Source organism: Thermobia domestica, chromosome 16 (assembly GCF_964235325.1).
Source record: "Thermobia domestica chromosome 16, izTheDome1.hap1.1, whole genome shotgun sequence".
Taxonomy (NCBI): domain Eukaryota; kingdom Metazoa; phylum Arthropoda; class Insecta; order Zygentoma; family Lepismatidae; genus Thermobia; species Thermobia domestica.
In genome coordinates this window covers 132356163-132383408 of record NC_137469.1, presented here as the reverse complement: position 1 = coordinate 132383408, position 27246 = coordinate 132356163, and the positions used below count along the sequence as shown (strand labels likewise).

Sequence of the window (27246 nt, the reverse complement as noted above, 5' to 3'; positions counted from 1 at the left end):
TTCTCGGAGTTCTCCCGTTTCCTCCCACTTTCTTCATTCCACCATTTCAACCATCTCTCATCATCACCGTCTCCTTTAGCCTAACTGGCATAACCGTGGAACGTAAAACTTACATACTTTAGCGTACAAAGGTTGATCAAACGTGACTAAGCTTTTTTATATATATATATATATACATACATACATATATATGAATATATATAAGCGCCGAGTATATAATATCCATGCTTGTTGGCTCAAGATTGATGAAAGGTAAAATCACTACTTGAGATGTTTGGTAGTTACTGTTGTTGCTTGTCATTTGCTGCACGAATCCATTCCAGTTCGGGTAAGCTTGTGTCTTCAACCACTTGTGTATCATGCATGTTACACCGTACAGAAGATGGATTTGAGTTTGGATATTCAGAACACGAAGGTGTCTTATATCTTCAATGATTAAATAGGAAACCTTTGTGTGTGTACGTTGAAAGTGTTATCTTCCATTCGTTCTTTGATAGTGTAAGTTCTTTGAGCGGAGGTATTGCTCAATGATACGCGAGCGACTGAATAGGGACGGAAAATATTAAAAGGTATTCTTGTACCACCAAGAATGACCAAGGAACCCGTTCCGTGTAATGTCATATATTTAATATCCTGTAACTGTACTCGTAAAAATTACTGTGATCGTATGTGTGGTTGTCGGAAAGTAGGAATTGTGTGCTCTAATTTATGTCAGTGTCTAGGAATTGGATGTATGAATACACAACTAAATGATGAAGACCATGGAGATAAAAGAAATGACAATGATTGATTATCTCATTGATTTCTAATAAAATAAGTCTGAATGGACTAGTTACAAAAATATTCTTAAAGTGCATACTAACGTCTAACGTAAACATTATGTTTGATTTGAAGAATGCTAGTAGGAAAATTGCATTCTAGTTATAAACAAGACATTTAAAATCAAAATTACATTCAAATGACTATTGTAGTTGAGAGTGATTTTAAGTGTGTGAATTCCGATTTTCCTATGAATAGGAGACTACCAATTTCTGCTACTTTCTAATACTGTCAATAAATAATGTTTGTGCTGTATTTACGTGTTGTAAAACCATGTGTCATTAAAACTTACTCCATTGGGAAAAATGTACGCCATTTTTAAAGTAAATTAATAATTATAATACTGAAAATTGTGGTGGAGTTTTGTTAACATACGATAATTGTCAATGTTGCAAATTTTAAACGATTTATATGAAAATCACATTGTATCCCGAAATTTTGGGTTTTGCGTTTCTTCCATAGATTGAGCTTGATTAGTATGTGTTACCTCGTTCGAATTTATGTTTCTTAAGATTTGCAATGATATATAACTCTTGGTCCTATGTAATAACAGAAGGTGACTAGAGCCGTGAAAGTGAATGCCAGCTTATGCACTTTTGCACAGAGAGGTTAGAAAGTAATATTGGTTATCATTTTTTTCTCAGCTAGTATTGTACCAATTTGTTTCATTGTTGGCTATGTTTGAGATAAATATCAAGGAAATCTGCTGGTGTTGTTTTGTTGATGTGCAATAACTGTCAGTGTTGCAAACTTCCCATGATTTCTGAAAATATACCTTTTTCTAATAAAGAAAAAGCTGCTTTCTTCTTCCTCTTCTAGAAATTTAAGACGATGGGCATATATGTTGTTTACTTAGATTTTCTCTCTTTCAAGCTTTCCAACCATATATGATCCATGGCTTTATGATAATTAGAACGGTGAATAGAGGAATAAATGTAAAGGGTGACCATTTCCGTAAATTCCATGTCGTCCTCTTCAATTGGCGGTCAGTGTTTCAAAATTGTAGGAAAAGTTACAGTGGAATTTTAGGGGACTTTTAGTATGTTATTCCTGACACGTTCTCCTACTTGCATACCAATTTCAGCTTGTTACTAATTTGTTCCTTTCTCAACTCTATCTTTACTGATATACACACTGTATATATACACACTGTATATCTTATACGTATGTCATCATTTATTTACTGGCTCTTACCATGTACAACTCTTTCTATGTCTTACCGTGTACAACTATATATCACACAACCTAATCCTGTACACATTGACCTCTACTATAAACACTGATAACACTGTTCAACAAATTTTGATCGAAAGTATGTAAATTCTTTGAAATTGCGATTTTTACCTTCATTTAAGCATAATATGAAAGGAAATGATAATAGAAGAATTTTTGTAGCTCAGGTTGTGAAAAAAAACGCCCTTGTACAACAGTAGCTGTATATATACAAATGTATTAATATTTATAGAACATTTAAGCAAAATCCTTGTAAAAACCTACATTTCACTTTTTTTTTATCTATTTCACTGTGATATGATAAGCTGGGGAGTTAAGAAGTACCCTAACCTATAGCTTTCTATACCCTTGTAATTCCTTTTTTAAAATTGCGCAAATACCGGTTTCACAGTGATACAGAAAATAAAGTAACCGTGGTCAAGTTAAACATTAACAATTCCGTAATAAAAATCAGTATTAACATCAAAACATGAAAAATATGTACAAATACCTTTTTGTGCAAGAACTACACTGCAATGCAGACAAAAGTTTCAAGTGATCCCTTGTACAGGATTATGTTTATTTTATTTTGAGCGTCTTCGCTTGGCTTGCCTTTTGTAGGTTACATCTGGATCATCCCTTGCAATAGTCCAACAGTAGTCGGCCAATATGTTAGAACTCTACTTTCCCTCATATCTCTTCTCCATGGCTGCAATATCTTGATGGAAACGCTCACCATGTTCGTCACTTACTGCTCCACAATCTTCGGGAAAGAATTCTAGATGTGAATGAAGAAAGTGGAGTTTCAGAGACATATTGCAACCAAGATTTTCGTAGCACAATAACAACTTTGCTACCAGTTGTTTGTAATTTATTGCTCGGTGTCTTCCCAAGAACTGTGAACAAACACTCTTCAAGCTTTCCCACGCAGCTTTCTCCTCACCTTGGAGAATTTCGTCGAACTTGTGATCTTTGAATAGTTGCCTAATCTGTGGCCCTATGAAAACACCCTCTTTAACTTTGGCATCACTTAATCGAGGGAATTGTCCTCTTAGGTACTTTATAGGCCTCATCCTCTTGGTTCATGCTCTTAACAAAACTTTTCATAAGACCTAATTTAATATGTAGAGGGGGAAGCAAAATTCGGTTACGATCTACCAGTGGTTCATGCTGCACATTTTTTACTCCCGGCTGAAGAGTTTCTCTGCTACCCCAATCACTTTTGCGGTAATGAGATCCACGATCTCTACTGTCCCATTCACATATAAAGCAACAATACTTTGTATACCCTAACTGCATACCTAGCAACAGTGCTATTACTTTAAGGTCACCACAAATGAGCCACTGAAAATCGTAATATTTAATGGCTTGAAGTAAACGTTTCAAGTTTTCATAAGATTCCTTAATATGAACTGCGTAACCTATAGGAATTGAAGGAAGTTCATTTCCAATATGTAAAAGCACTGCCTTTAAACTCACCTTGGACGAATCTATAAAGAGCCTCCACTCCGTAGGTTCGTAATTAATTTTAAGTGTCCTCATGAGACCATTTACATCTGTACATGCCACAAGTGTGTCTTCCATAGTAAAAAATGAAGTGAACATCTTCTCCCTATTCCGATACACTGAAATATTTACTTTTTCCTGCAATAAATTCCATTGCTTTAAGCGTGACGCTAAAATTTCGGCTTTGCTTTTCGAGAGGTCCAAGTCTCTGATTAGATCACTTAGTTCCTCTTGAGTAAGTCTATGTGGTTCACGTGGAGGTTCTTCTACAACAAACGTAGGGTCCTTCGAAGTACTTGATTCAGGAGCTTCAACTTCTTGATCATCATCAGAAAAAAGATCGTATTCTTTAGGCGGGTCAGGAACTGGTAGTCCTTCTCCATGTGGAACAGGGCGCATTGCAGAAGGAATGTTAGGATAGATCAAGGCCCGCTTCTTCTTCGTGGAAATTCCCTTCTTGACGGAAGGAACCATACAAAAATAACAGTCTCTGATGTGGTCGCTTGGCTCCCTCCAAATCATGGGCACTGCAAAAGGCATTGAGCGCCCCTTCACATTAATCCAATTTCTTAGATTGCTGGCACAAGTGTTACACACAATGTGGGGTGCCCAAGATTTATCTTGGTCTCCAATTTTACAACCAAAGTAATATTGATAGGCTTTTCTTATTAGTGGTGTTATAGTCTGCTTTTGTGAGGAAAATGTCACTTCCCCACACACATAGCAGAAGCTATCCGCATTGTTTACACAATTTCGCGGCATTTTTGTTTATTGAAATCCTCAAAATGTCACTTGAAATAGTTCCGACAACTATTTAAAAATATACATTCGAAATACCAGTATTTTTGCGTACTTGTAGTTGTATTTTTATGTCCTGCACTACACAAACGTCACACCCAAAACGCTGCTAACTGCACTAAACCTGTCTTTTCTAACAATAGCAGAACACTACTGAGATAAGGAACACAATGAAACCAAGCGTTCATAAAGTTTCTCCAGTGTTGCCGGATCAGTGTAACATTTTACCCCAAACGAAGCGAATATATTTATTTTTAAAGCGTTATTATTAGACATTCCTGTAAAACGAAAAGTACAGCTAATATTCGGAAATAACTTTCAAATTCGTGATCAGCACCACAAAATCAATAAGAATTAGCTGATTTTGTTCAATTTACATTTTCGTTGTTGAACAGTGTAATTCATCTATAACTATTACTTACATTTATATATACAACTACACATCTGAACCCTAAAATTAATATCACAGAATCAGGTAACAGCAGCTCATAAGAGAAATATGTTGTCTTTAAACACTTTATCCACAGCAGCTTACAGATTTAAGGGATTTCTATGAGTGAAGTTATTCAAAATATTTATATTCTTAATTTGTTTGAAGTACTTAAATGCTTAGACGTTCCTTAAATATGCTGAGTCGCCATCCCTCGTATCTCTAATGCATTCCTTTCGTCTAATTCTTACATTGCTTTTTGACATACTAACATAGAAACTACCACTTCAACAATTCACCCCATGAGCCTACAACTTGGTTTCGTTGACTGAAGATATTGACAGTCATTTGAAACTAATTCTTGAGTTGGGAAAGAAAAACGGCCACTATGAGTACATCGATATTTTGGAGAAGTAGAGGAAATATACCCTGTATATTTTCAACCAAACACCCTAGTAGGTCTGTTACCTTAGAAATCTAATTTTAAATCCTGACATGAGATAAACAGTGGAATTCTGTTACTAATAATTTTATTCAAATATATAGTCTTCAACAATTTCCACAGTTCATAGATCATGTTACGAAAAAATGCATATCGTTATTTTTCTTTAAACAGAGTCAACAAAAAATAATAAACACTTAAATATGATATAGTAACTCTATGATGTAAACTGAAAAGCATAGCGTTATTACAATGTTATGAAAATTAATGTATTTTTAAAAGTATGGTAGTGTGCTATTTTAGAGAAGTTCCGTTGTTATTTCCTAATCTATTTATTTTTAAGTGCATTACAGGGAGACCTAAATAAATAAGTAAATAAAAATGAAAGTAAATTGCCGGTTTGTATTCCAATTTGAAAGAGCTACATTGTTCCAAATTGCAAGAGTATAGAAAGTTTGCTGATTAGTAGTCATTACACAGGAAGATGTAAACAAGTTGTTTAATAATTTTGTTAGTTTTTGAGTATAGTCTGATGATGACATTAGTCTATTGCTGAAATAATAATGCTATTTGAAAAATTGGAAGACACAATAGTTGAGTAACATTCCTTTGTGTAATATGATTGGATATATTCCATAGAAATGACGATTGTATTTTCTTTGGTCACTTAAAATAAAAGTAAATTTGATATTTAAGAAATAATTCTGCTCCCAAAATATGTTGTGCTTATTTACCTGCAACACATTGTTGAAAATAAAATATAATTATTTAAACGGAAGAAAAGAATCATGTGACTGGAATTTCCCTTTGATTTCAGAACGACCCTGTTGTGTTCTACAATTAGTCGTGTAAAACGCAAATTGAAGAGCCGCGGTGGATCAATACGGTGTGTGCATTTTCGGGATATTCTCATTTCCTTCTAATTTATGAATTAACCCATTATTTGGTTATCCTTAGTTAAAGTCTGCACTGTAGAATTATGAGAAGTAATAAACTAATGATATAAATGACAAAGATAGAATTCATTGTACTTACAGATTTCTGTAATTCCTGAGTCATCTTTAAGCTTCCAAGCTTTCGACTCTCCTCTGGAGTCTTGGTCACGGAGGTTAAAAACAGAAAGAAAAAGAATAAAAAACATCAAGGAATAAAAATGAAGCGGGTCTACCAAAGGAAGATCTGTGTTGTACGGAAACATGTTGTCAAGTACGTCAGTAATTTCCAGATAAAGATGATGCAAATTCAAATATGGCGGAGACAATTTGAGCGCCTTTCTTGTTCCTTGTTGAAAAGTTGCCAACCAATGTTGTTATTTTTATTGTCATGCCAATAATGTGAAAATTTTGTAATTATCTCCTCCTAACGCAACACAGGGTAGAAGATTCAAAGATTTTATTTGGAGCTAGATATGAAGTAGAGAGACTGGTTTCTGAAAATGTATTTGTTCATTTAAAAAAAATAGACAAGGGATGTCTGAGTGACGAATGGGAGGTAGTAATTAAAAACTTTTCTCAGCATTGGCATAACAATAAAAGTAATAACATGAGTTGGCAACCTTCCAACAAGGAACAAGAAAGGCCATATTTTAGCTTGCATATCTTCATGTGTTGATCACTGACGTACTTGACAACGTGTTTCCGTACAACACAGCTTTTCCCTTCGTAAGTCCGTTCCTTTGTTATTCCTTGATGTTTCTGTTCTTTTTCTTCCTGTTTTCAACCTCCGTGACTTCGACTCCAGGGAAGAGTCCAAAGCTTGGAAGCTTAAAGAAAATTCAGGAATTACAGAAATCTGTAAGTAAAATGATAGATAGAATTCCTGAGCGTGGTTTTGCTTTGTCTGAAGATTGAATTAATTTTATTAATTTTATTGATAAGCAGTTTAAACACTTTGCTAGATTTAGAGTTTACGAAGATATAACCTGATGAAACATTCATTTAGTGACCCCCAAATAGCGGTGTAATTATCACACGTGATTTCTTGCACGTAGTCCCAGATTTAAATTTGAGAGGGCGTATATATGGTTCGAATCCCATCTTAAACTGAAGGTTCATGTCTTACAATCTTCATGACGAAAAGAGAGCTTTTTAAAAAATGATTCACTTACCATAGATATCATTCGCATGATGTACATAAAGTGAACGTTGGCCTGCTGTAACTGTGAAAAATAGCAGGTCTAGCGTGAGAAATGGTCGAAGGTAAATAGTCTAGGGTTATTCATAATTCCATAAAATATTCAAACTCTTTCATAAGTTACGTAACTTACTCTGTATTATATAAAGGGTAGCGCAGAGAAACAGGAAATTTTGAACGTAGGGTTAGCAACACTGTAGGGCTGACATTTGTTCGAGATCAATGAGACATTATTGAAAACACTTTCCCGTTTATTAATACTGGAACATCGGAGTGGTACGGAACGTGCATTCGCTATGAAAACTTGCAAAACAATGGTAACATTTCATGTTCTCTGAGATACATTGGGCTCAATGTTTGCGATGTCTTTCTGTAGGACATCTCTTCTGAACTGAAACAAAATGTTGAAGAAGAAATAATTAACTCATTCTTCGCTACCTGATATACTGAGCATTCCAGTAAGTTCCTACTTCAAACTCTGACATGAAACACATCTTTCCGATATCGTCTGCAACAATTGAGTTGAGTTGATATTGAGTTTAACGTCCCTTTCAGCAGCAAGACTATATAGACGGGACCTACTTATTAATGTGGAATCCGAACCACATAAGTTCCCGCCGGGATCGTCTGCAAGAAGTAAAAGGACATGTAAGTGCTATAGTTAATGTCATTGTTAAAACCATACTTTGTATATGTATTTCCATCATTAAACATTACTATTTTGTTTTTCCTAATATTTATTCGTGCATTTTACATCAGTTTAAATTTTTCCCGCTTCCCTGCGCCGGCCTACAAAAATTGAATAACTAAACTTCCTGTGTACATAAACTTTCAGCTCAAACGTTTGGTGTTGGCCCATATTGAAACAACTTGGAAACTGCTTACATTAAGAAATAGTGATTCCTATCTAGAAAGGCAAAAATAATGTCAATGGGAGCCAATGCTGACCACACATTGCCCAACTAAAGCTATCTGGCCGGCCATAGCCCGAAGTGAGGGTATCGTCAGGGAATTAATTTATATGAATCTCATAAATGCACAGTGTATCCACTTGAATGATACAATATTTAGTTTCATCTCAGACCTTCTTGCCATTTACATTTCATCAATATCACAGTCGTGATAATATGGTTGCAGAGTTTCTGGAAAATATACCAAGATTGTTAATGGCAACGAAACCGAAAATATTTAGGTTCCGGTCCCGAAACCTAAGTAGCTCTTAATTCTATGTATTTAAGGAAGAGAACCGGGATACATTTCAGCATCTATATATCCAAACATCGTTAGCTAAAGATCGTTACAAACTGGAAACGATTTTGAGCAAGTGTTAAATAATAACTTGAGAGAATCAGCTGAAGAATTTTTGTTAGAAACTTGATTCCGGGTCTGGAAGTGATTTGGTCGCGGCACCAAGTCCGGAATCGTTTTTTATCAGAAAATCTAATTATGTTCCACGCCCATTTTTTTTTTTTTTCTCGGGAAAATTCGAAATCGAAACCTAATAGAATCCATTTATGCTTATCGGTTCGTTATCGTTAATAATTCTGGATTGTACGTTAGCCAACGTGAGAAACTTACGTTTTTGCACACAATTTTCTGGTAGTTAAATACATAGAACATTTTACCAGTCCCGTTCTTCCTATGTTGTCAATGTGAATTGAAGTAAAAAAAACCCTGTAAAATAGTAATGTGGTTCACGAATCCTCCCCAGTAAGATATTTCTGATGTTTGTTGAGGTTAGTTTTTCCATTGGCAAGTAAGTGTATAGTAGAGGCTACCCTTTAAAAATTCCAAGAAAAAATGATATAAGGTGGATGCAATCCTTGAATTTTTCATTGTCTACCTTCATTACAACCTATGCATTTATTCCAAAGCCATTTTTGTAGTAGTACTTCCCAACTTCCAATCAAGACAATGCATGAGCAATTTCTGTCACAAAAACTTGAAGTACTACATTTGTAATTGTTATCATATTTATTTATTTATTACGTAGTTCACGATTGGAAGTATTTTTTCCTCTACAAAATTATGAATAGCCCTGTTACATTAGGTATAGCGTAAGTAAGGTAAGTATTTATCAAAGTTACATTACTTCACTGTTCAGCATATTTTTGATTTTTATAGTCTAGACTGGTTAGTCTATGTAGTTTAAGCTTATGAAACTCATGAAGTTTTCTTACTTTACAGAAACATGGTTAGCAAACCTAATGATATGCGTCCTTCCCCCGTCATTGGCCGTAAAACGTACGATCGACAGGACATCACTTCCCCTCGAACTGGGAGAAAAAATATTAATGTAGGGGCAGCTAATCTAACCAATAAACATGGATCAATGTAAGTGGGATTGGTAACCACGCATGCTTGCATGAACTAATTGCTATAATCAACGCGTTCCCACATTGATACAATCTGATATTATACAGGTTTATCTTATACGTAAATATTAATAGTGGGTGTATTAAATAGCAATATAATTAATAAATAATTTGAATCTAGAAACAGCCAACTTTTGTGTGTCGTGTGTTTGTGTAGCCATGAATGTTTACTATTTTTATGTATGTTCTTGTGTGATGCTGTGAATTTCCCGTTTTTTTCGGAGAAACACTTCAATTTATTAATATGCTTATTCATTCATTTCATTATGTTGAAAGTGCATCAAAGCAGCTACAGTTTAACCAGTCTGATGAAGCAACATCACCAAGCAGTTATAAGCCAGTATCATGTATATCGAAAATTGTGTGTGTGTGTGTGTGTGTATGCTTCTATGTAAATCCTAACAGTAATTAATGCAATTTAATGTTCCATCTATTTGTTGCGAAATATATAGTACTGATATATTCGGAAGTTCCCTCCGACCTCTCTATATAATTAGAATTTTTCCGTAATACTGGACTTACAAAGTCAGACCCTTTTTCGTGCCTTACCACTCAAAGGAAGAAATATTTGAAATATAGAAAAGGTTGAGATGACAAATTCGTGAAGTATTAATATCTTTTTCTTTTAACTAGAAATTTTAATATTTTATCGTCTCCACATGGTAGGATACAATTTAAGACTGTTGCGTAAGGGAAGCTGAAAATGTTAAAAGTTCAGTGTTTATAGACAAATTTTTTGAGTAGAAATTCATGGGACGTCCTTAGTTATATACCAATGCAAAAATATTCTGACTTAAAACAAATTTTAAAATTTATTCTGATAGGAGTAAATTCACTTAAATGCACTATATTTCAAAATTATTAATAATTGCTTTACAGCAATTCAATACACTTCTAGATTATATGACATCTTATTAAATTATATTTTAATAATTATTACAGATAAACAAGTACATGACAACGGAACTGTTGCCTTGGTAACCGGATTACTGTCCTAACGATGAATCAACAAACACTTTTACCTAACGACAGCAATACAAAACATTCATAAAATCAAGATTATTCATGACATTTTTTTAAATAACATTTCTTCTTCCTTTACGTAACTAGTTCCAGATAAAAAAAGCACTTTTGCTCTGAATATTAAAAAAATAATAATAATGAAAGAAGTAAATACATGATATCGTTGTACTAAAGACGATAAAAAGTACCAAAAATGTAGAGTGTGAGTTATAATTAGTGTCTACGAAATGCTATTAAATAAACTTTCCAATTCTTTACATATAGATCAGCAATTTGGATTCTCAGTTTATGACGTCATAAATATTGAGCACAGAAATTTACATACTATACCGAAGGTCTTAAAAATAATTATTCGTTCATATAATAGCATTTTGCATATATATATATATATATATATATATATATAATAATCTTTCATTGTATTTAAGTTATTGACTGTGTAGTTTAGGGAAGTTGGGGGAACGGAGGGAGCTAAGAAAAAGCCTTAAGCAACATTTTTGAATCACTTAATTTTCGTGACTTGTATGACAGGTGTCTAAGTCTAATTAGGGACAAAAAAATTATGAGTAGATACACTATACTTTAAGTATGTATTATTAAAACAAAAAGACATACCACCCGTTTCTCAGGCGTATTCAAAACACAATAAAATTCTTTTAGACTTGCACAAGTGTTTTTTCGATCCGTTAAATTGCATAATTTTGGAATTATCTTGCCTGACTCTTTAAATTCCTACCCCCGGCATTTATTTGCTTTCGTTTTAACATCGTTGTAGCTGGTAATGTTTAGCGTACCCCGTGAACTTTATGTAATGGTATGTATTCGTGTCACTTCCGAGATTATTAAATTTCTCGTGAATCTATTCATCATATTTTATCAAGCTGCTTAGGATTTACAATGGAATCTCTGCCATATTGAGCTATACATGATGCCATATACTGTCATTCTGTCTCCTAAAAATTGTGACATATATATCAAGAGCTCTGTCGTGCCTCACTGGTTAATGTACGCTTCTTCCACGAGGAAGACCCGGTTCGATTTAAAGTTAAGGCGAATGTAGAGGAGTACCCATCGTCAATAGATGGCAGCACATTTCTTCTATTTTCTCAATATATTTTTAACGAGTAGCAGGAATTGACAATAATTCGGTCAAATTCAATAGATGGACGGGCCGCGGTGGGTCAGTGGTAGAGTATTCACCTCCGGTGCATGGGGTCCTTGGTTCGATTCTAGCTTGCGCCTGCTGAACAAATGCCGTGGTGGATAAATGCCGTGTGTGTGGGTTTTCTCATCATCAGTCTCCTTTAACCTAGCCGGCATAAGCGTAGAATGCAAAATTCACGTATTTTATTTCATTTGATTTCAAGAGATGAACGTTAAACATTATCTAAAATCAAATTGAATGAATGTTAGCCATAAATCTGTGCGTTCCTATGAGTATTTTTAATATACATATATAGCTTAACGTTCCACGATTATGCAGCAAGGCCAAGGAAGATGGTGATGATGAGACGAATGATAATGGTGGAGAGGAAGTGGGAGGAAACAACAGAACCCCGAGAAAATCCACCTCAAGACCCACCATAATGTTCTCCATAAAGCCCACGTAACTGGAGCTGGGCTCGAACCAATGATTCGATGCATCAGAGTTGAGCGCTCCCTACCACTCAGCCACCAGGGCTTCATATGATATTTGTTTTTCGTTTATTGCTAAGAGATTTTTATGAATGGAAATATATTATTAAGGTGTAAATACATGTATCTCAACAATAAGTGAAAAAGAGTTATAAAACACAGGAATTATTCTCTGAACAATAATTCAGTTTTTGTCTTTCACCTCTTAAATTCGTCTGAATTAATGTGTTCGCTTCGTTTTAAAAAAAAAAAATGCAATCTATTTGCATTTAAAGTGACTGTACAGACACTCACCTTAAAATTTTAAAGTGACTGTCCAATTTGATTAAACCCTAATAGAAATTCAGGTAAAAGCTCATGTGGTTCGCATCCCACATTAAGTTGTAAGTTTAGGTTTCATAATAGCCTCTGGCCGATAGGAACGTTAAATCTAAAACCAGTCTCATTCATCAAATTCTGTACAAACTTTTAATGTACATAATGTGAAATGCATTATCTTGCTTTTAACTTCGCCAGAGTCTGCTAAGAAATCAAACATCCACCCTATTTTATGACACTGATTTCTATTTATCTATATTTGCAAACATTTTTTAAAAAATCAAGAGAAGGGTTTTCTTCTAAAGAAAGCAGAAGATGAAGCGTTCCGACAGAAATGTACCTGCATAAAATGATGTTGTTTTCAGTTTGATTATATAAAATAACAATTTTAAAATAATACTTAGTTCTTGTAGTAAATATACTCATATGACGCTACTGAAATGTCAGCAGATAAATCAGCAATCAGCACATCAAAGCAAGTAGTATTTATTGTGAAGGCTTTTGGTTTATATCATGATGTAGCTCGTATCCTATCTTGGTTATGAAAGATTAGTGTATCAAAGCTAAGAGTCAAGTAGCTTTTTAAGAAGTATAGAACTGTGAAGCAATTAGTTTTCAACATAATCTAGTAGATAATAAAAGAGGATTGGGGAGAGTAGTAGTTGGTAATGGTCCATAATTGTATAGTCACGTCAAAGAGCTTTCCCCTCTTATTACTGGAATTTTAAAGGCCAGTTAGATGGTAGCTTTGTTTCAGAGCTAAGCTAATAGATCAACTGAAGTTCTTTATCCTGTCTAGGTGTGATGTAAATGATTTACATGATATCCAAGAATAATAGGGGTGAATTTCGGTCAGTCCGATTACTCGAGCGTTAAAATCAAATTTCGGTCAAACAAGCTAGAACCTGCAAAGCAGAGAATGAATGACTTTTCACCTTGCATGAATGAACCGTAGCAAACTTAATGTAAAAAAAAAAAAAAAAAAAAAAAAAAAAAAAAAAAAAAAAAAACAGAATCAAAATTATTAAGACTGCTGCTAAACTCAGCCCTCATTGCTTTTTTTTAGTGAATAATGTAAAGCCAGTGAGGAATATCAAAAGTATAGAAAGTGTTTCGACTAGTATCTACTAAATGCTGTTACATGAACTTACAACTTTTTCAAATCTTCTGAAATTTGGTACAGTTCAGAAATTAGGGTGCACACTTCATAATAGCACAATTGTTGAGTACTCAGATTTATACGCTGTACATAAGGCTTGAAAACAATTATTAGCTCACATAATATCATTTTGTAGGTACTATCTGGCTTACTTCGTATATTTCCTATGTTCCTCCTTGTTTTTATAATTTGTTCACTTAAATTTTAGAAAATGGTAGTGAACTTGGCAAACAGCCTTACAACTTGCAAGTAAATTAGGGGAAAGCACTTTCAAAGTCGACTATATGCGATATAGCTGTAAGAATCGCCTAAGTAATAGTAGATACCGTTTGAATATCTAACAAAAAAATTGCCTATGTTACACAGCTTGTTGTAGAAATTAATAAAACACCTACGTCTTCAGTAGCATGTATACAAAGTGTAACTTGCAGAGAGTCTTGACTGCTCTTAGTTGTTAAGTTTAGAAATTGGAGAACTAACGTTAAATTTTTGCAGTTAAAGAGTAAGTTATAGTTTATTTGAATGTTGGAAAAAGCTTCATTAACTTTCATTTACAATTCAGATGTTAATCGTTTGTAGTAAAACTGTAGTCTTATTGCTTCAGTACGCTTCTTATTTTACGAAGAACTAACAGTATTCAGCTGTTATATTAGATAATGAAACTATACTTATTGATTTTTCTTTTCTTGTTGTTTGTGGTGTTTTTAACTGATTCAATGTAATAATGGCACATGCTGCTGCTAGTAATGGTTTGTGAAGCGCTAGTAACCTGATTAACCCTCTAACAGGGAACAAGGGTTGGACGTGACACCACCTAACTCCCCTCCCACGTATCGGCGTTTGACAAGTCGAGAGGAAAATGTTTTCTCTCGACTGACGTCAGGGACTACAATTGCTAGTGAGCCATTACCTGGCCAAGGAGTTATTACAGTATATCAGGGAAGGGTATGTCTTTATCTTTTATGTTTTTTATTTAATTTACATAGATTAGTTGTAGTAGTAGGTACACTGTTAAATATATGGTGTTCCAAAGAGACATTTTTTTAATGCTAAATAAAGCACTCACACTGCTTTTATGTCACGAAAGTTTTTTTAAAGTTTGATTGTGTGTATAGCATACCGGCCACGTCGGTATTTGTGGCTTTGTAAGTTACGGTTTGTTATTCTCGAATTGGCTCACGGCTGCATCAATACCGAAAATGCTGTACCTCCCGAAACCATACACATCAAAGACAGTTCGTTAAATGAGTACTTCATTGCTGAATAAGATAGCAGTGATTTATATAGAATTATTTTCTGATTTCAGATCAGCATAAAGAAGTGGTTTCTGTTACTGGATAAGCGTGTTATTTTACTATTCGCATCATGGGCTTTATGTTGTATTCATTTTAACAGTTTCTGTACGAAGTAGTTGTTAATCCGAATTAATGGCATGGCAGCTCTTGAAAGAAACCATCGGTAAAATTTTCAATTTTATCACTACAAAGTAAGGAAAGAAAGCTTCATACAGTGTCAGAAAGCTGTACATAGTGTGTCGACTAACTTTTAAGACTGGCATTATCAGAAAATAATACAGAAGATAATTACCTTGATTAGCTGCTAATCTTCAATATATGACCTTCCTTGTTATATACGGGCAATTGCACGGCTGTATCGTATGTGGATTTCTTTCTGGAAGTCCTCTTATCCGACAATGTTGAGTTCCTTCGTCACAGCCGTTTGAATGTCCGAAATTGAGTCAAAATGTTTGCCTTTCAACATGGAAGAGTGATTTATCACCAGTTATGATTTTCTTAAACCATTCTGGGTTATTTCTGGCCAGTTGGACCCCCTTCTGACACGACGACCCCCAGTCTTCGCTTTGCTCTGCTGTCAGATTGTGGGGCACAAATCTAACAAATCTTCCTCTTCTGTAGATCTTGTTCCACCATCTTCCGAACAGTATCCTTACCAGTGTGCAAGTTCTCCGCAATCATCCTGAGGGACTGATATCTATCTTCAGCTAGCTTTTCCGGCACTTTTTCAACATTTTCGTCAGTTCGAGCGGCTATCGAACGGCCAAATCTAAGGTTGTCCGTGAGCGCCTTCCGAGGCTCACGACAATGACGATGTCACAAAAATGTTTGCTCGAGAAAAAGCATCATTGTTGTAAGCTGTTTGAACCATGTCCACGATCTCCGCGACTGTTTTGCCAAGTTTTACACAAAACGATGGCTACTCTCGCCTCCACTTTACTATTCATGATGGACAAAGAAAATACATTTAACTGAAATCACTATAACTCACAAAATTCGAAACATAAATTCATGAATTTTGCACACAATGCGTAACATGCTCGGTACTAAAAGCTACACGTAGTAATCGCGTGGTGGCTCCAACAGTTATCTTACAGTGTTAACGGTCTTGAAATTTAGTAGACAGGCTGAATATACAAGAATTAGTTCGTTAGGTAAGATTTCTTGTCTTAGCTTGAGTCATAACATTTAAAATTTTACTAATGTGATTTCCTTCAAGAGCCACCATTAATGCGAATAGCTTCTTTATATTTCTATTAAATGAACTGAAAGTATCAGAATATTTCGGTAAACATCGTAATAAAAAAAAGTCCCTTCTTGCAAGAAAAGCTTACTCTTTTGTCTCTTAAACAGTTTCATTAAAGCTTTATAGAAGCAGAAAAAATGCGATATTTCTTTGGAACACCCAGAAACTGTAGTTTCGAAGATTCTTGTGTTAATAAGTGTCCATTATTTAATAATTACTAAGAGTTAAATATTCATTATGCATGTGCGTGTATCATATTTGTTTAAACTGAACCATTACCTTCTTGGAAGAATTCTAGTAACACTTAAGTTTTGATTGTTTAGACAAATTTTAAATTAAGGACATGTTAATTTTGAATCGTTCACCTGCATTCTTGTGTAAAATTACAAAGTTCACAAGTGTCTTTAATCAAGTGTTCTTTAGTACACGTCTTAAAAATCGCATACATTTACATCTGAGTTAATGTAAAGTCCTTAAAAGATCAGACAAAATTGTGTTATTTTTCGAACAGTGTTATTGTCCAATTTATGATGTTGGTATAGCACTGTCAACTGAAATCGTACTAACAAAAAGTTCACACAAATATGACAAGAAACAAAGAGACCTTCAACAAATGTTTCAAACATTTTTATTATTCCATATCACAATTGACCAAAATTGCAGGACATTGTGTATGTTAGAAAATTTGTATCTTCCTAATAGTTTGAAATTGGCACTGTGTATAATTATTAGCAACAGTTGAGAAAGGTGTAGCAGATTTCCATGATGTCTCTATTAATGTGATTGTTTTGTAGTGTATTTAAATGTATTGTGCATTTCTACTTCATTTTATTTTTAGTTGTAAGCTGTATGTAAGAATGTTGAATTTAGATAGTACGTTTCTGAAAGTTTGTCAACCACGTGTAATAAAATATTGGCATTACTTGTTATTGTTTATTCTAGGCTACACCGAAAGCACCTTTGATGTGTACACATGTAGCAGAAGGCCACCTCAAAGCAGTATTATCCGTTTACGCAACTGATGACCTATTATTTAGTGCCTCCAAAGGTAATTTGAGTCATCAAATTTAATGATTACACCCACAGTATAATAATTCAAATTTACTCATCTTTTACATTTTAAGAAAATGTATGCACCTAATTTTGGAGTGACATTACTGGCATCGTTAGCTTTTAAATATTTGGGGAGACATGCTACATTTCACATACGTAAGTTATTTTTTAACTGCACACTATGATTTAATTTGGTTAAGTTAATAGAAATTTAACGATTTATCCTCATGTAGAAAACAAAAATCATAAGTACACAAGTAGACATGGGCGAACCTAGGGTTTTTGGAGATCTATCCCTCCTCAGCCCGGAATGCGGAAAAGACGTTCAAAATATTGAATTATAATGTGAGAGGAAAAAATACTCTTAAGAAAACGTTATATTCTGAAAAATAGCGATCCCTGCTCGAAATAAACTCCTAGGTACGCCCCTGCAAGTATGTACAATCTCTAAGGCCTACCACAACAATTCTACAAAATTGGATGTTTTATCTGAAAAGAAAAGCATGTTATTCAATGTTAAAATAATGTATATATACAATAGGAGGATCAATTAATTTAGTAAAAGACCAACTGGCAGTCCTCGAAGTTATCAATTTCATTTCTCAGTGGCCAGTACCAAACTATGTCATTCTTCGGAATCAATATTGCAGCAACTATTGTGTTATCAACATTGTCCAAAACATCTTGATGAGGATGAGCTGCCACTGATTTAGTCTCTTGCCACTCTAAGAAGCATGCTTACTTCTGAACTAAACTTTTTTTCAAAACTCATTTCACGGAAAGCAATCACTGCGTTGTTAACAGTCGCAATACTTTTGTTCTTCAGTAACAAACAATCTCAACTCTAAATCTAAAGATGTGTCAATTTCCGGATCTAACTTTAGATCACTGCAGTTCTCCCCCGTTAATAACACATTTCCAACAATAGAAGTTTCTTAATTCTTGACTGGTTGAATTTATTCTTTAATTCGAAAAGAATTAAGTCAGTCATCTCGTAGTATTCACTGCTATAGTAGTCTGGTGTAGATTTATATGAACAGGTTGAGGGACTGTAAGTTTCTTCGGCGGTTTCTTAGTCATGGAGGGGTTACTGAAAGGTGATGAAATTCTCAATTTTTCCTCGCAGTTCTCAAATACCGCAGAAAACTTTCCAGAAAGCAAGACATTTGAAATCAATTCCAGAGATATCTGAAGTCCTGACAGGGTAAAAATCCTTCCTTGAAATGTTTTATTTAACCCTTCCATTAGGATTAGGAATTTGGATTCTGTGGCCAATTAGTCAGTATGTTTATGAGGAATGAGTTCCTCGGCCATCACACTGCCCGGTAAATTGGGAAGGAAGTGGTGTGGGACCATTATGTAAGGCACCATTCCGACATTTGTCTGGTGCGAATGAGGGAAACCCAGGGAAAGCCTCAGCCAGGATGGCTGGCCTCGAAAAGCTTTTACACTTTTTCGATCAATTATCCCTACCGGAAATCGAACCCGGGACCGCTCGCACCGAAGGCGAAAGCGTTAGCAGCTACACTACGCGGGGCTACGGATAGCATTTCGAGAGCCTTAATGCAATCAAGATAAGTAGATCCATTTTTGAAATTCTGTACTTACCTTAACCAACTCCTTTCGAGTTTGCAGTATTATTTCGAATTTTTATAGCTTCTTGAATCCGAAATTTTAAATACAGTCATCGAGTTGAACACAGAGGGCGTATTTTCGACATGTTCGTAAAAAAAAAAAAAAAAAAAAAAAAAAAAAAAAAAAAAAAAAAAAGTTTGTTCGTAAATATGATAAATGTTAAGCTTTTTCTTTGGAAGACTGCTTTACTTTGGATTGAACGTATTACCAAGTTCATTAATCCACTGCATTAAGTTTTCGAGTGCGTGTGATGCATCAACACTTTCCTTCAAAATTAAATTTAGACAGTAAGCACTACAGCGCACGTACAGTGCAAGGGCTTGTTTTCCATAAGAAACATCTTGTATTGCCAGTCGCATCGTAATTGCCCTCTTGTTTAACATAGTAGGTACAGTTATACCACATTGACTTGACACCTAGTCTTGCGTTCCAAGCGCTGCTATCGGCTGAAGGAATTCCACTCCCTTTCGCTAAGGCTCTCTCGCTTAGCAACAGCTGAACCCTTATTGGCTCAACGCGTGGGTGTATGTTTAGAATATGAGCTTTAGTTCGCATTTTGGCCACAGCTCAAGACATTTTGGCATCATTTTAGTTGAAGTCGAAATAAAACATCTTCAATAATGGATGCTATAGATCACCAGTTGTTGTCATATCTGTGTAAAACCCCACGAAGATTTCATTAGGTTCAAACCTTTCATGTATCCACAGAATACAAAGGACTTCTTGTTCATACCCGATGGTATCTCTAGTTCTATCACAAATTATTGAAAGGATTTCGGGATTGCCAGAATTAATTTTGACTAAAATTAAGTTAACTATTTCCTGATCGAATATTTCTAAAACTTGATTTTGAATTACAGGATGACACATTCTTCCACGCCCTTGGTGGATTTATATTTTCAACAGTTCCGTCAAATTTCCCTCGTTATTCAGGTGGTCTCTCAGACCTCAACTCTTCCTCAACCAGAACTTATAGTTATTTTCAATATAATATTTGATATAGGCCTGCCTTAATCAAACTAGCCGCAGTATCTCCAACCCTACCAGTAAAATACCAGCCAGATGCCAGCTTTAAATGTGACACAAATAATTATTGGATGGGATATGTTTCATCCATCCTCTGTTCTAACGATAGCTATAGGTGATAAGGGACTTCTTTACGTATTTAACGAATGGTATTGTTTTTGAAAACTAAGTTTAAAAAACAAGGAAGAAATAAGAAAACATAATTTAAACTGTTAAGCGAATGTAAAAAGTTAAGGTGTTAGTATTGTTAGATTTACCTTTTAAGAAGTTTGGTTTACCATAATTTGTACTGTTTATCAGACATTCTTAGGGTTATCAAGTGTAGGCAGCTCAAATGGACAGGTCATGTAGCCAAAATAGAAGAAAGTAGAAACACTTTCAGAGTTTAAGTCCAATTAAAGAAAAAAAAAAACATTAGGAAGACTTAGGCACAGATGGAAACACAATATTAAGATGGATTTCGCAGAAATGGAATATAAAGTAGAAACTGGATCCAGTTAGCTAAGGACAGAAGTCATTGGAAAGCTTTTGTGAACGCGGCATTGAACCTCTGGGTTCCATAAGTCATAGAGTTAGTTGGTTAAGACTCCTTTATTTAAAAGGGGCCGCGGTGGCCCAGTGGTAGAGCGTTCACCTCTGGTGCATGGGGCCCTGGGTTCATGGGATTCAAACCCTGTTCTCGCCAAAGTGAACTTTGTGGTGGACAAACACCGTGTGCGTGAGTTTCCTCGGGGTTCTCCCGTTTCCTCCCATTTTCTTCATTCCACCATTTCATTCATTTTTCATAATCACCGTCTCCTTTAGCCTAGCCGGCATAACTGTGGGACGTAAAACTCAAAAATTTTATTTTATTTTATTTATTTATTTTTTAAACTACTCTGTCCGCTTGTCCGTCCGGAATGAAAAAAATACAAGCTTTACGTGATGAATCAGAGATAATCAGTTTTGCCAGCATATAAAGCTCAGCAGTTAAGAATCGGGGTCATTGATGAAGATGTTATTTAAGTCCAAAGTGATAGAAATCAATCATTTCCGGTTTCTACATTGATCACAATAGAACAAGAACAGTAATAGGTAGTGAGAAGCGGTTTCTTGCAATCGATTAAGCGTTCCAAGAATGTATTTCATCTGCACCCTTAACTCTCTACTATAACCAGAAGTGATAAAAAAACCACTGTAACTTACGGTTTCAGTTTTAATCTACGTAGAGAAAAAACGATTAGATAGTGAGAAACGATAATTTTTGGATCGATTTAGCTTTTTAAAAGTAGTTACCATCTTTTCTCGTAACACTCTAAACGTTGATCACTAGAGTAAAAACGGTAATTGATAGCGAGAAGCAGTTTTCTGCAATGAATTAAACGTCGCAAGTATATATTCCATCTCCACTCTAATATCTCTACTAAAAGCGGAAGTGATGAAATCTGTTATCTTTTCCAGTTCCGGCCGAAGTGATAGGAATCTACTATGTTTCCCGGTTTCGACGAAAGTGATAGAAATCGGCTATTTTCCAGTTTCGGCGGAAGTGATAGAAATTTACTATCTTTGCTGGTATCGGCAAAAGTGATAGAAATCTACTTATTTTTTCCAATTTCGGCGGAAGTGATAGAAATCTATCTTTTCCGGTATCAGGATTATCGCCGTAGACTAAACTCCTTCTCGTGGTATACACGTGACACTGCTACTTGTTCAGTTGAATGTCCATAGACTACTACCAGCATTGTGAAGACCTAGGCAAAGAAAAGTATTTATGGGGACAGGATATAGAGGAATACACTAATAAATACAAACAACGTGCTGTTTCAGACACGCACAAATGTCGATCGAGTTAAATGTTGTAAGCTTGCTACACTCGCTTCAGTTATGCTTGAAACTATTTTTAAAATCATATTTTTAATAGAATTAATAAGTTTTATACATTTTTTGCCTTTAAAGTTGTTAATAGTAAAGCAGTTGACAAACATATTTATTCGGCGTGGTTCGGAGAATCAAAATACATTTCAACATATCGGTTCTGTTCACAGAACCGAATATTATAATTCGGCGTGTTTCGAGAAGAGATCCGAAATATATTTTGAAATCGTCATTTGCAAGAATCGTGTGCTACATATCGCTACAAGCTGTTGTCAATGGTGAACAGCTGTGTAATGACGACTTAAGGGAACCAAGTACAGGAGTTTTCTTACAGAACCTATTTATCTTTCGCTTTATAATTTCCTTTCCACTTCCAATATATTTCGGTTCCAGAATCAGAACCGATTTTCTTAGAAAATCAATTGAGGTTCTCGGAAAATTGGTTTCTGTCCTGAGAGCGAAACTATTTTAATTAGAAAATTTCTTTAGGTTCCGAGCTCTCAAGTTTTTTATATCTGGTTCGGTTTCCGAACCGAAACCTAATAAAATCCACTTATCCTTTCCGGTTCCATTACAGTTAACAACCCTGGTTACCTCATCTATGGATGCTATATTTTCTATCCCCTCAGAGCTCTATTCTTAACTGAGAAGCCTACCAGCGCCACTTACCATATACATTTTGGGCTCACGAGACTAGGAAGACACCACACAGCAAGGAAATTGAACTGTTGTTGGTAATATGTATGACATAGTGTAGTTCTTATATTGATTTATGTTAGAAAAAATTCAGAGAACTAAAATCTTTAAGAAAATATACTTCTATTAATATAATTAACGTAACACTCATGTGTTTCACTTACAGATAGGAGCGTAAAAATTTGGGACCTCCAGACGGGAGCGGAGAAGCAGTCATTGCTAGGTCATCCTAACAATGTAGTGGTAGTGAAATATAGTGAACAGACTGGTTTAGTGTTTACTGTGTCTTCGGCGTATGTGAAAGTGTGGGATTTGAGAGAAAGTCCAGTGAAGTGTATCAAAACTTTGTGGTAAGTAAACATTAAAAGAATTATCGTTAGTGAATATATTTATTGTTAAGTTAATGGCATTAGATTGATAATAAATGTCAAAGTTTAGCAAATGTTTTGAGTTGGCAAGTGTTAAAACACCAGCTTTAGGTGGAGAATCAGAAAAATGGTTTAAGCATTTTTGATTGTTATACCTTGGAGTATGAATTTAAACCTTGCAGAACCATATTCGAGTTCGAAGATATTTTTTCCCTTTTAAATCATAGAAATTGGATTAATCCGTTCCTGGATCCCATGAACTTGATTTAAAAAAAAAAAAAAAAAAGTAAATGCGCTGGATCTTAAAATGGAGAATTAACAAATAATAATAATAATAATAATAATAATAATAATCATGTTTAAACAAAGTTAGATTTGGAACATGGAGTATAAGAAGTCTTCGTAGGATAGGTGTATTAAAATCTATAAGGAATGAGTTACAGAAATATAGGATGGACCTTGTAGAAGCTCAGAAAGTTAGATGGGAAGAAAGGGAGCGTTGCTAACCGGAAAATTTTAATTTTTTATGGGAAAAGAAATAAAAGTTATCAACTAAAACCAGCCTTTCTCGCTCACAAACGAATAATATTTCAGCAGTTAAACATGGCCAATTAGTTATGCTAGACTTTCTTCTGTTACTCTTAACGGTCGATGGTGCGATATTATTGTTCTAAATGTACATTCCCCAACAGAATATAAAGATGATGTTATAAAGGACAGTTTTTTTTAACAAAAAAATAGAATGCGTTTTTGACCAACTTCCGCGAAAACATATGGAAATTCTATTAGGGATTTCAATGCGAAAATAGAGAGAATATTTTCAAAATGGTCACAGAGAACAAAAGTCTGCATAAGGAAGGTAATAACAATAGCGTTAGACTCTCGAACTTTGCAACAACCAAAAACCTTATCGTGAAGAGTACAAAATTCCCACATTGCGACATCCATAAATATTCTTGGATCTCACCAGATGCGAAAACACATAATCAAATGATCATGTTTTAGTAGATAGAAGAAGACAAGTCTAGCATAATTGATGTTTGGTCATGTAGAGGAGCTGACTATGACACTGACTACTTCCTGGTAGCACCGATTAGAAGAAAGAGATTATCACTGAAAAAGGAAATCTTCAGCGTTTGAAAACAGAAAGGTTTAATTTAAAGAAATTAGAGAATAATCAGGCAAGAGGAGAATACCAGATTGAAGTGTCGAATGGATTGTCGGTTTCAGAATGCTCAAAATACACTAGCATCGATGGTACTTGGATAAAAACTAGAGATAGCATTGAAATTTCAGCAAAGAAAAACTGGGACACATGGAAATACATGGGAATGAACCACGGTTAGACCCGCTAGAATACACTAAACTAGCATAAAAGATAAAACAAGCAAAATTGCGTTGGCTACAAAATCAGAACGATAGAACTACACAAAATTTCTTCGATATCAAGTGGGAAACTTCCAAAACTTATAGAACAAAGAAGCGTTTTCCTAAAAGCTAACTTGAAGATAACAATAAAAACAAACTAAGTTTGCATAAAGTCATCAACGAATTTTATTTCTCGCGCTTATATATTAAAGGAAGCCGATGGAACAGTTCTCACGGATACGAATACTATTTTGAATAGGTGAAGAATTTCTTTGACAGTTTGTTCGTTTAGGCACAAGTTAGATAGCACGTCTGTTACATTTTTATACTACTTTCTGTAAGCTAATTTATTGCGAAACATAGCAGCCTTACCCATTACTATCAAATTTTAACCACTTTTTGCCATCCTATCAAAACTATCATACATCAACATTGGAGAAAGTGAAACAGCAGAACCGTATAATCTAGAGCCTAACCGAACAGAAATAGAAATTGCTATCAAGAAATTGATTACAAATTCTGGTGTAGACGAAATTCTCGCTGAGTTAATATTAACTGAAGGGGAAAATTGTAGAACGAGATACATAAATTCATTCTGCTCGCCTGGAACAATGAGAAATTGCCACAAGATTGAAGAGAATCAATCATTGTTACAATTCACAAGAAAGTCGACTAAAGTGATTGTAATAATTATCCAGATATCTTTCTTCTGTCAGCATCCTCTAAAATCCTTTCAAACATGCTGTTAGCAAGATTGATCTTATACGCAGATGAGATTATTGGGGATTATCAGTGGGAATTTAAGCGAAATCAAAATCGATCAACCAGGTGTTTACCATTTGTCAAGTACTTGGAAAGAAATGGGAATTCAACAGCCGGGTACATTAATTATTTCTTGATTTCAGAAAGGCTCGTTAGGAGAGAAACATACAAAATTCTTACCGAATTTAGTATTCCGAAAAAGATTAATTCTCAGATTCTCAGATTAATAAAGATGTGTATAAATAAAATCTGTAGTAAGATCCGAATAGGAAAGTACTTGTTTACGTGCTTTACGATAGTTATTACGATAGACTTCCGTTAGTCCAGCATCCAACAGTCCATATGTTCTAAATATTCTTCCCTCTACTTGACACATTTATAAAAGAATGAGAAAAGATTAGATTATATAACGAAATGGTACATAAGAAAATCATGTTTAAAAATGTGGCCAACATTAAATTTAAAACGTAAAAAGAAGACTTATTTGAACTTTTGTACCAAATGTGGTATTGCATTTAATAATTTCAGCACAGTAATAGTTCAACCAAAGAAATCAGAAAACTGAATTTTTATGTTTAAAAAATAGTTCATAAGCCAGTCGAACGAATTTTATTGCAGATACAAGCCCGTCAATTGGCGTGAGTTTTTCATAAGATTGAAAGAGAAAATTATTCATCACTTTGGAGATTATTATTTATATCATTGTGCCATAGAATGACGCGTTAATTATTGATGAAATAATACTTGTTCTATGTCAGAAGCGTTCTTTGAAATCACGTAAGTTACTAAGACATTTTGTAACGTATGTGACAGTAATGTACGTGACATTTTGTGTATTTTAAAGAAAAAATGGTCAGATTACTAACTTTGAATGCAATCTGCTTTATTACTTGAAAAACGATAGGCCAGCACTTTAGAATATACTAAATATAATTTTTTAGCAAGACGAACAGTCCTGAAGTATTGGTAACTTACGTGACATATATTAAACCTACTAACACATTCATGTACGTGTTTTCTTTCACAAGTTAAAAAACGTACCACGACCATCGGCGCTACTGCTTACACTGAAGCATGAAACATTCAGAGAACAAGACTAACCAATCACGTTGTATTTCAAATCATGCCATATGTTGGAAATTAATTGAACCAGAGAGTGATTTAAGTAACAGACACTTACAGGACAGAATTTCTTTTATATATATATATATATATATATATATATATATATATATATATATATATAATTAACAAAGACACTTACTAAAAAAGAAAGTTTATATTTTTCATTTCTATGTAACCTTCTTATTACAATCGTAATGATTTTATTTTACATCTCATACTTGTCAATGTTGAATAACTAGTTCAAACTTTGAAATTGCTATTGGGACAAGTAACTTATGTAACAAATTTAGTAATTTTTGTAGTATTTTCAAACAACGCTGAGATATATTTCCTTGTTAATTCTGCTCCAAACATTAGCAGCAGCTATCCTGTCTCCCCCTAAAATAGAAACTAGAAAAGTAAAATTTTGAATATAGAATGCAGCAGGACATAACGTGCCGGAGTTAAATGAGAATGACTCAAATATTTAATGTATGTATCAACTTTTTGCTCAATATTACCATTCAGTTCAACAGATTGGAAAGAGAAATCATGATAAAACAGAGCATGCACTCGTTCAAATGGCCTTTTTAATAGTTCACTGTGAATGCAGGAGATACTAATATTATTGTACCTTCTTTTAGCTCTTCAGGTTTATGTGCGAATGGTCCTATCACGTTGAACACACCATCAAGAACTCTGCAAGTTCCTGCTGGAGAAACTCAGTTGAACGATGTGGCTCTAAATGATTCAGGTACCACACTCTACACTGCTGCTGGTGACAAAGTGAGAGTGTGGGATCTGAGAAAGTAAGTATTATATACTGCAAGTGTACCGGAATTTTGCGGATCGAAATAGATTAACAGTTGTCAAAAGATATCATTAGAATTTATATTCGATAGTTAAGAGTTAGGAATTCCTTCTAGGTATTCTGTAAGTATGTGTTGACAAAAGCAAGGAGTCTGAAAAAGTAGTAGTACTAAGCTTTT

General features: G+C 34.6%; 1 protein-coding gene across 3 annotated transcripts in view; it reads left to right on the top strand.

The window, feature by feature from the left end:
* Positions 1-27246, top strand: part of Klp31E (kinesin-like protein 31E) — a 272051-nt gene that overhangs the window by 210752 nt on the left and 34053 nt on the right. For all 3 annotated transcript variants that reach the window (XM_081743115.1, XM_081743114.1, XM_081743116.1), the window contains exons 20-24: positions 9528-9674; positions 14639-14795; positions 17334-17439; positions 22822-23005; positions 26902-27066. In XM_081743115.1, coding sequence (XP_081599241.1) covers positions 9528-9674; positions 14639-14795; positions 17334-17439; positions 22822-23005; positions 26902-27066 — 759 coding nt within the window. The remainder of the gene's footprint in view (positions 1-9527; positions 9675-14638; positions 14796-17333; positions 17440-22821; positions 23006-26901; positions 27067-27246) is intronic.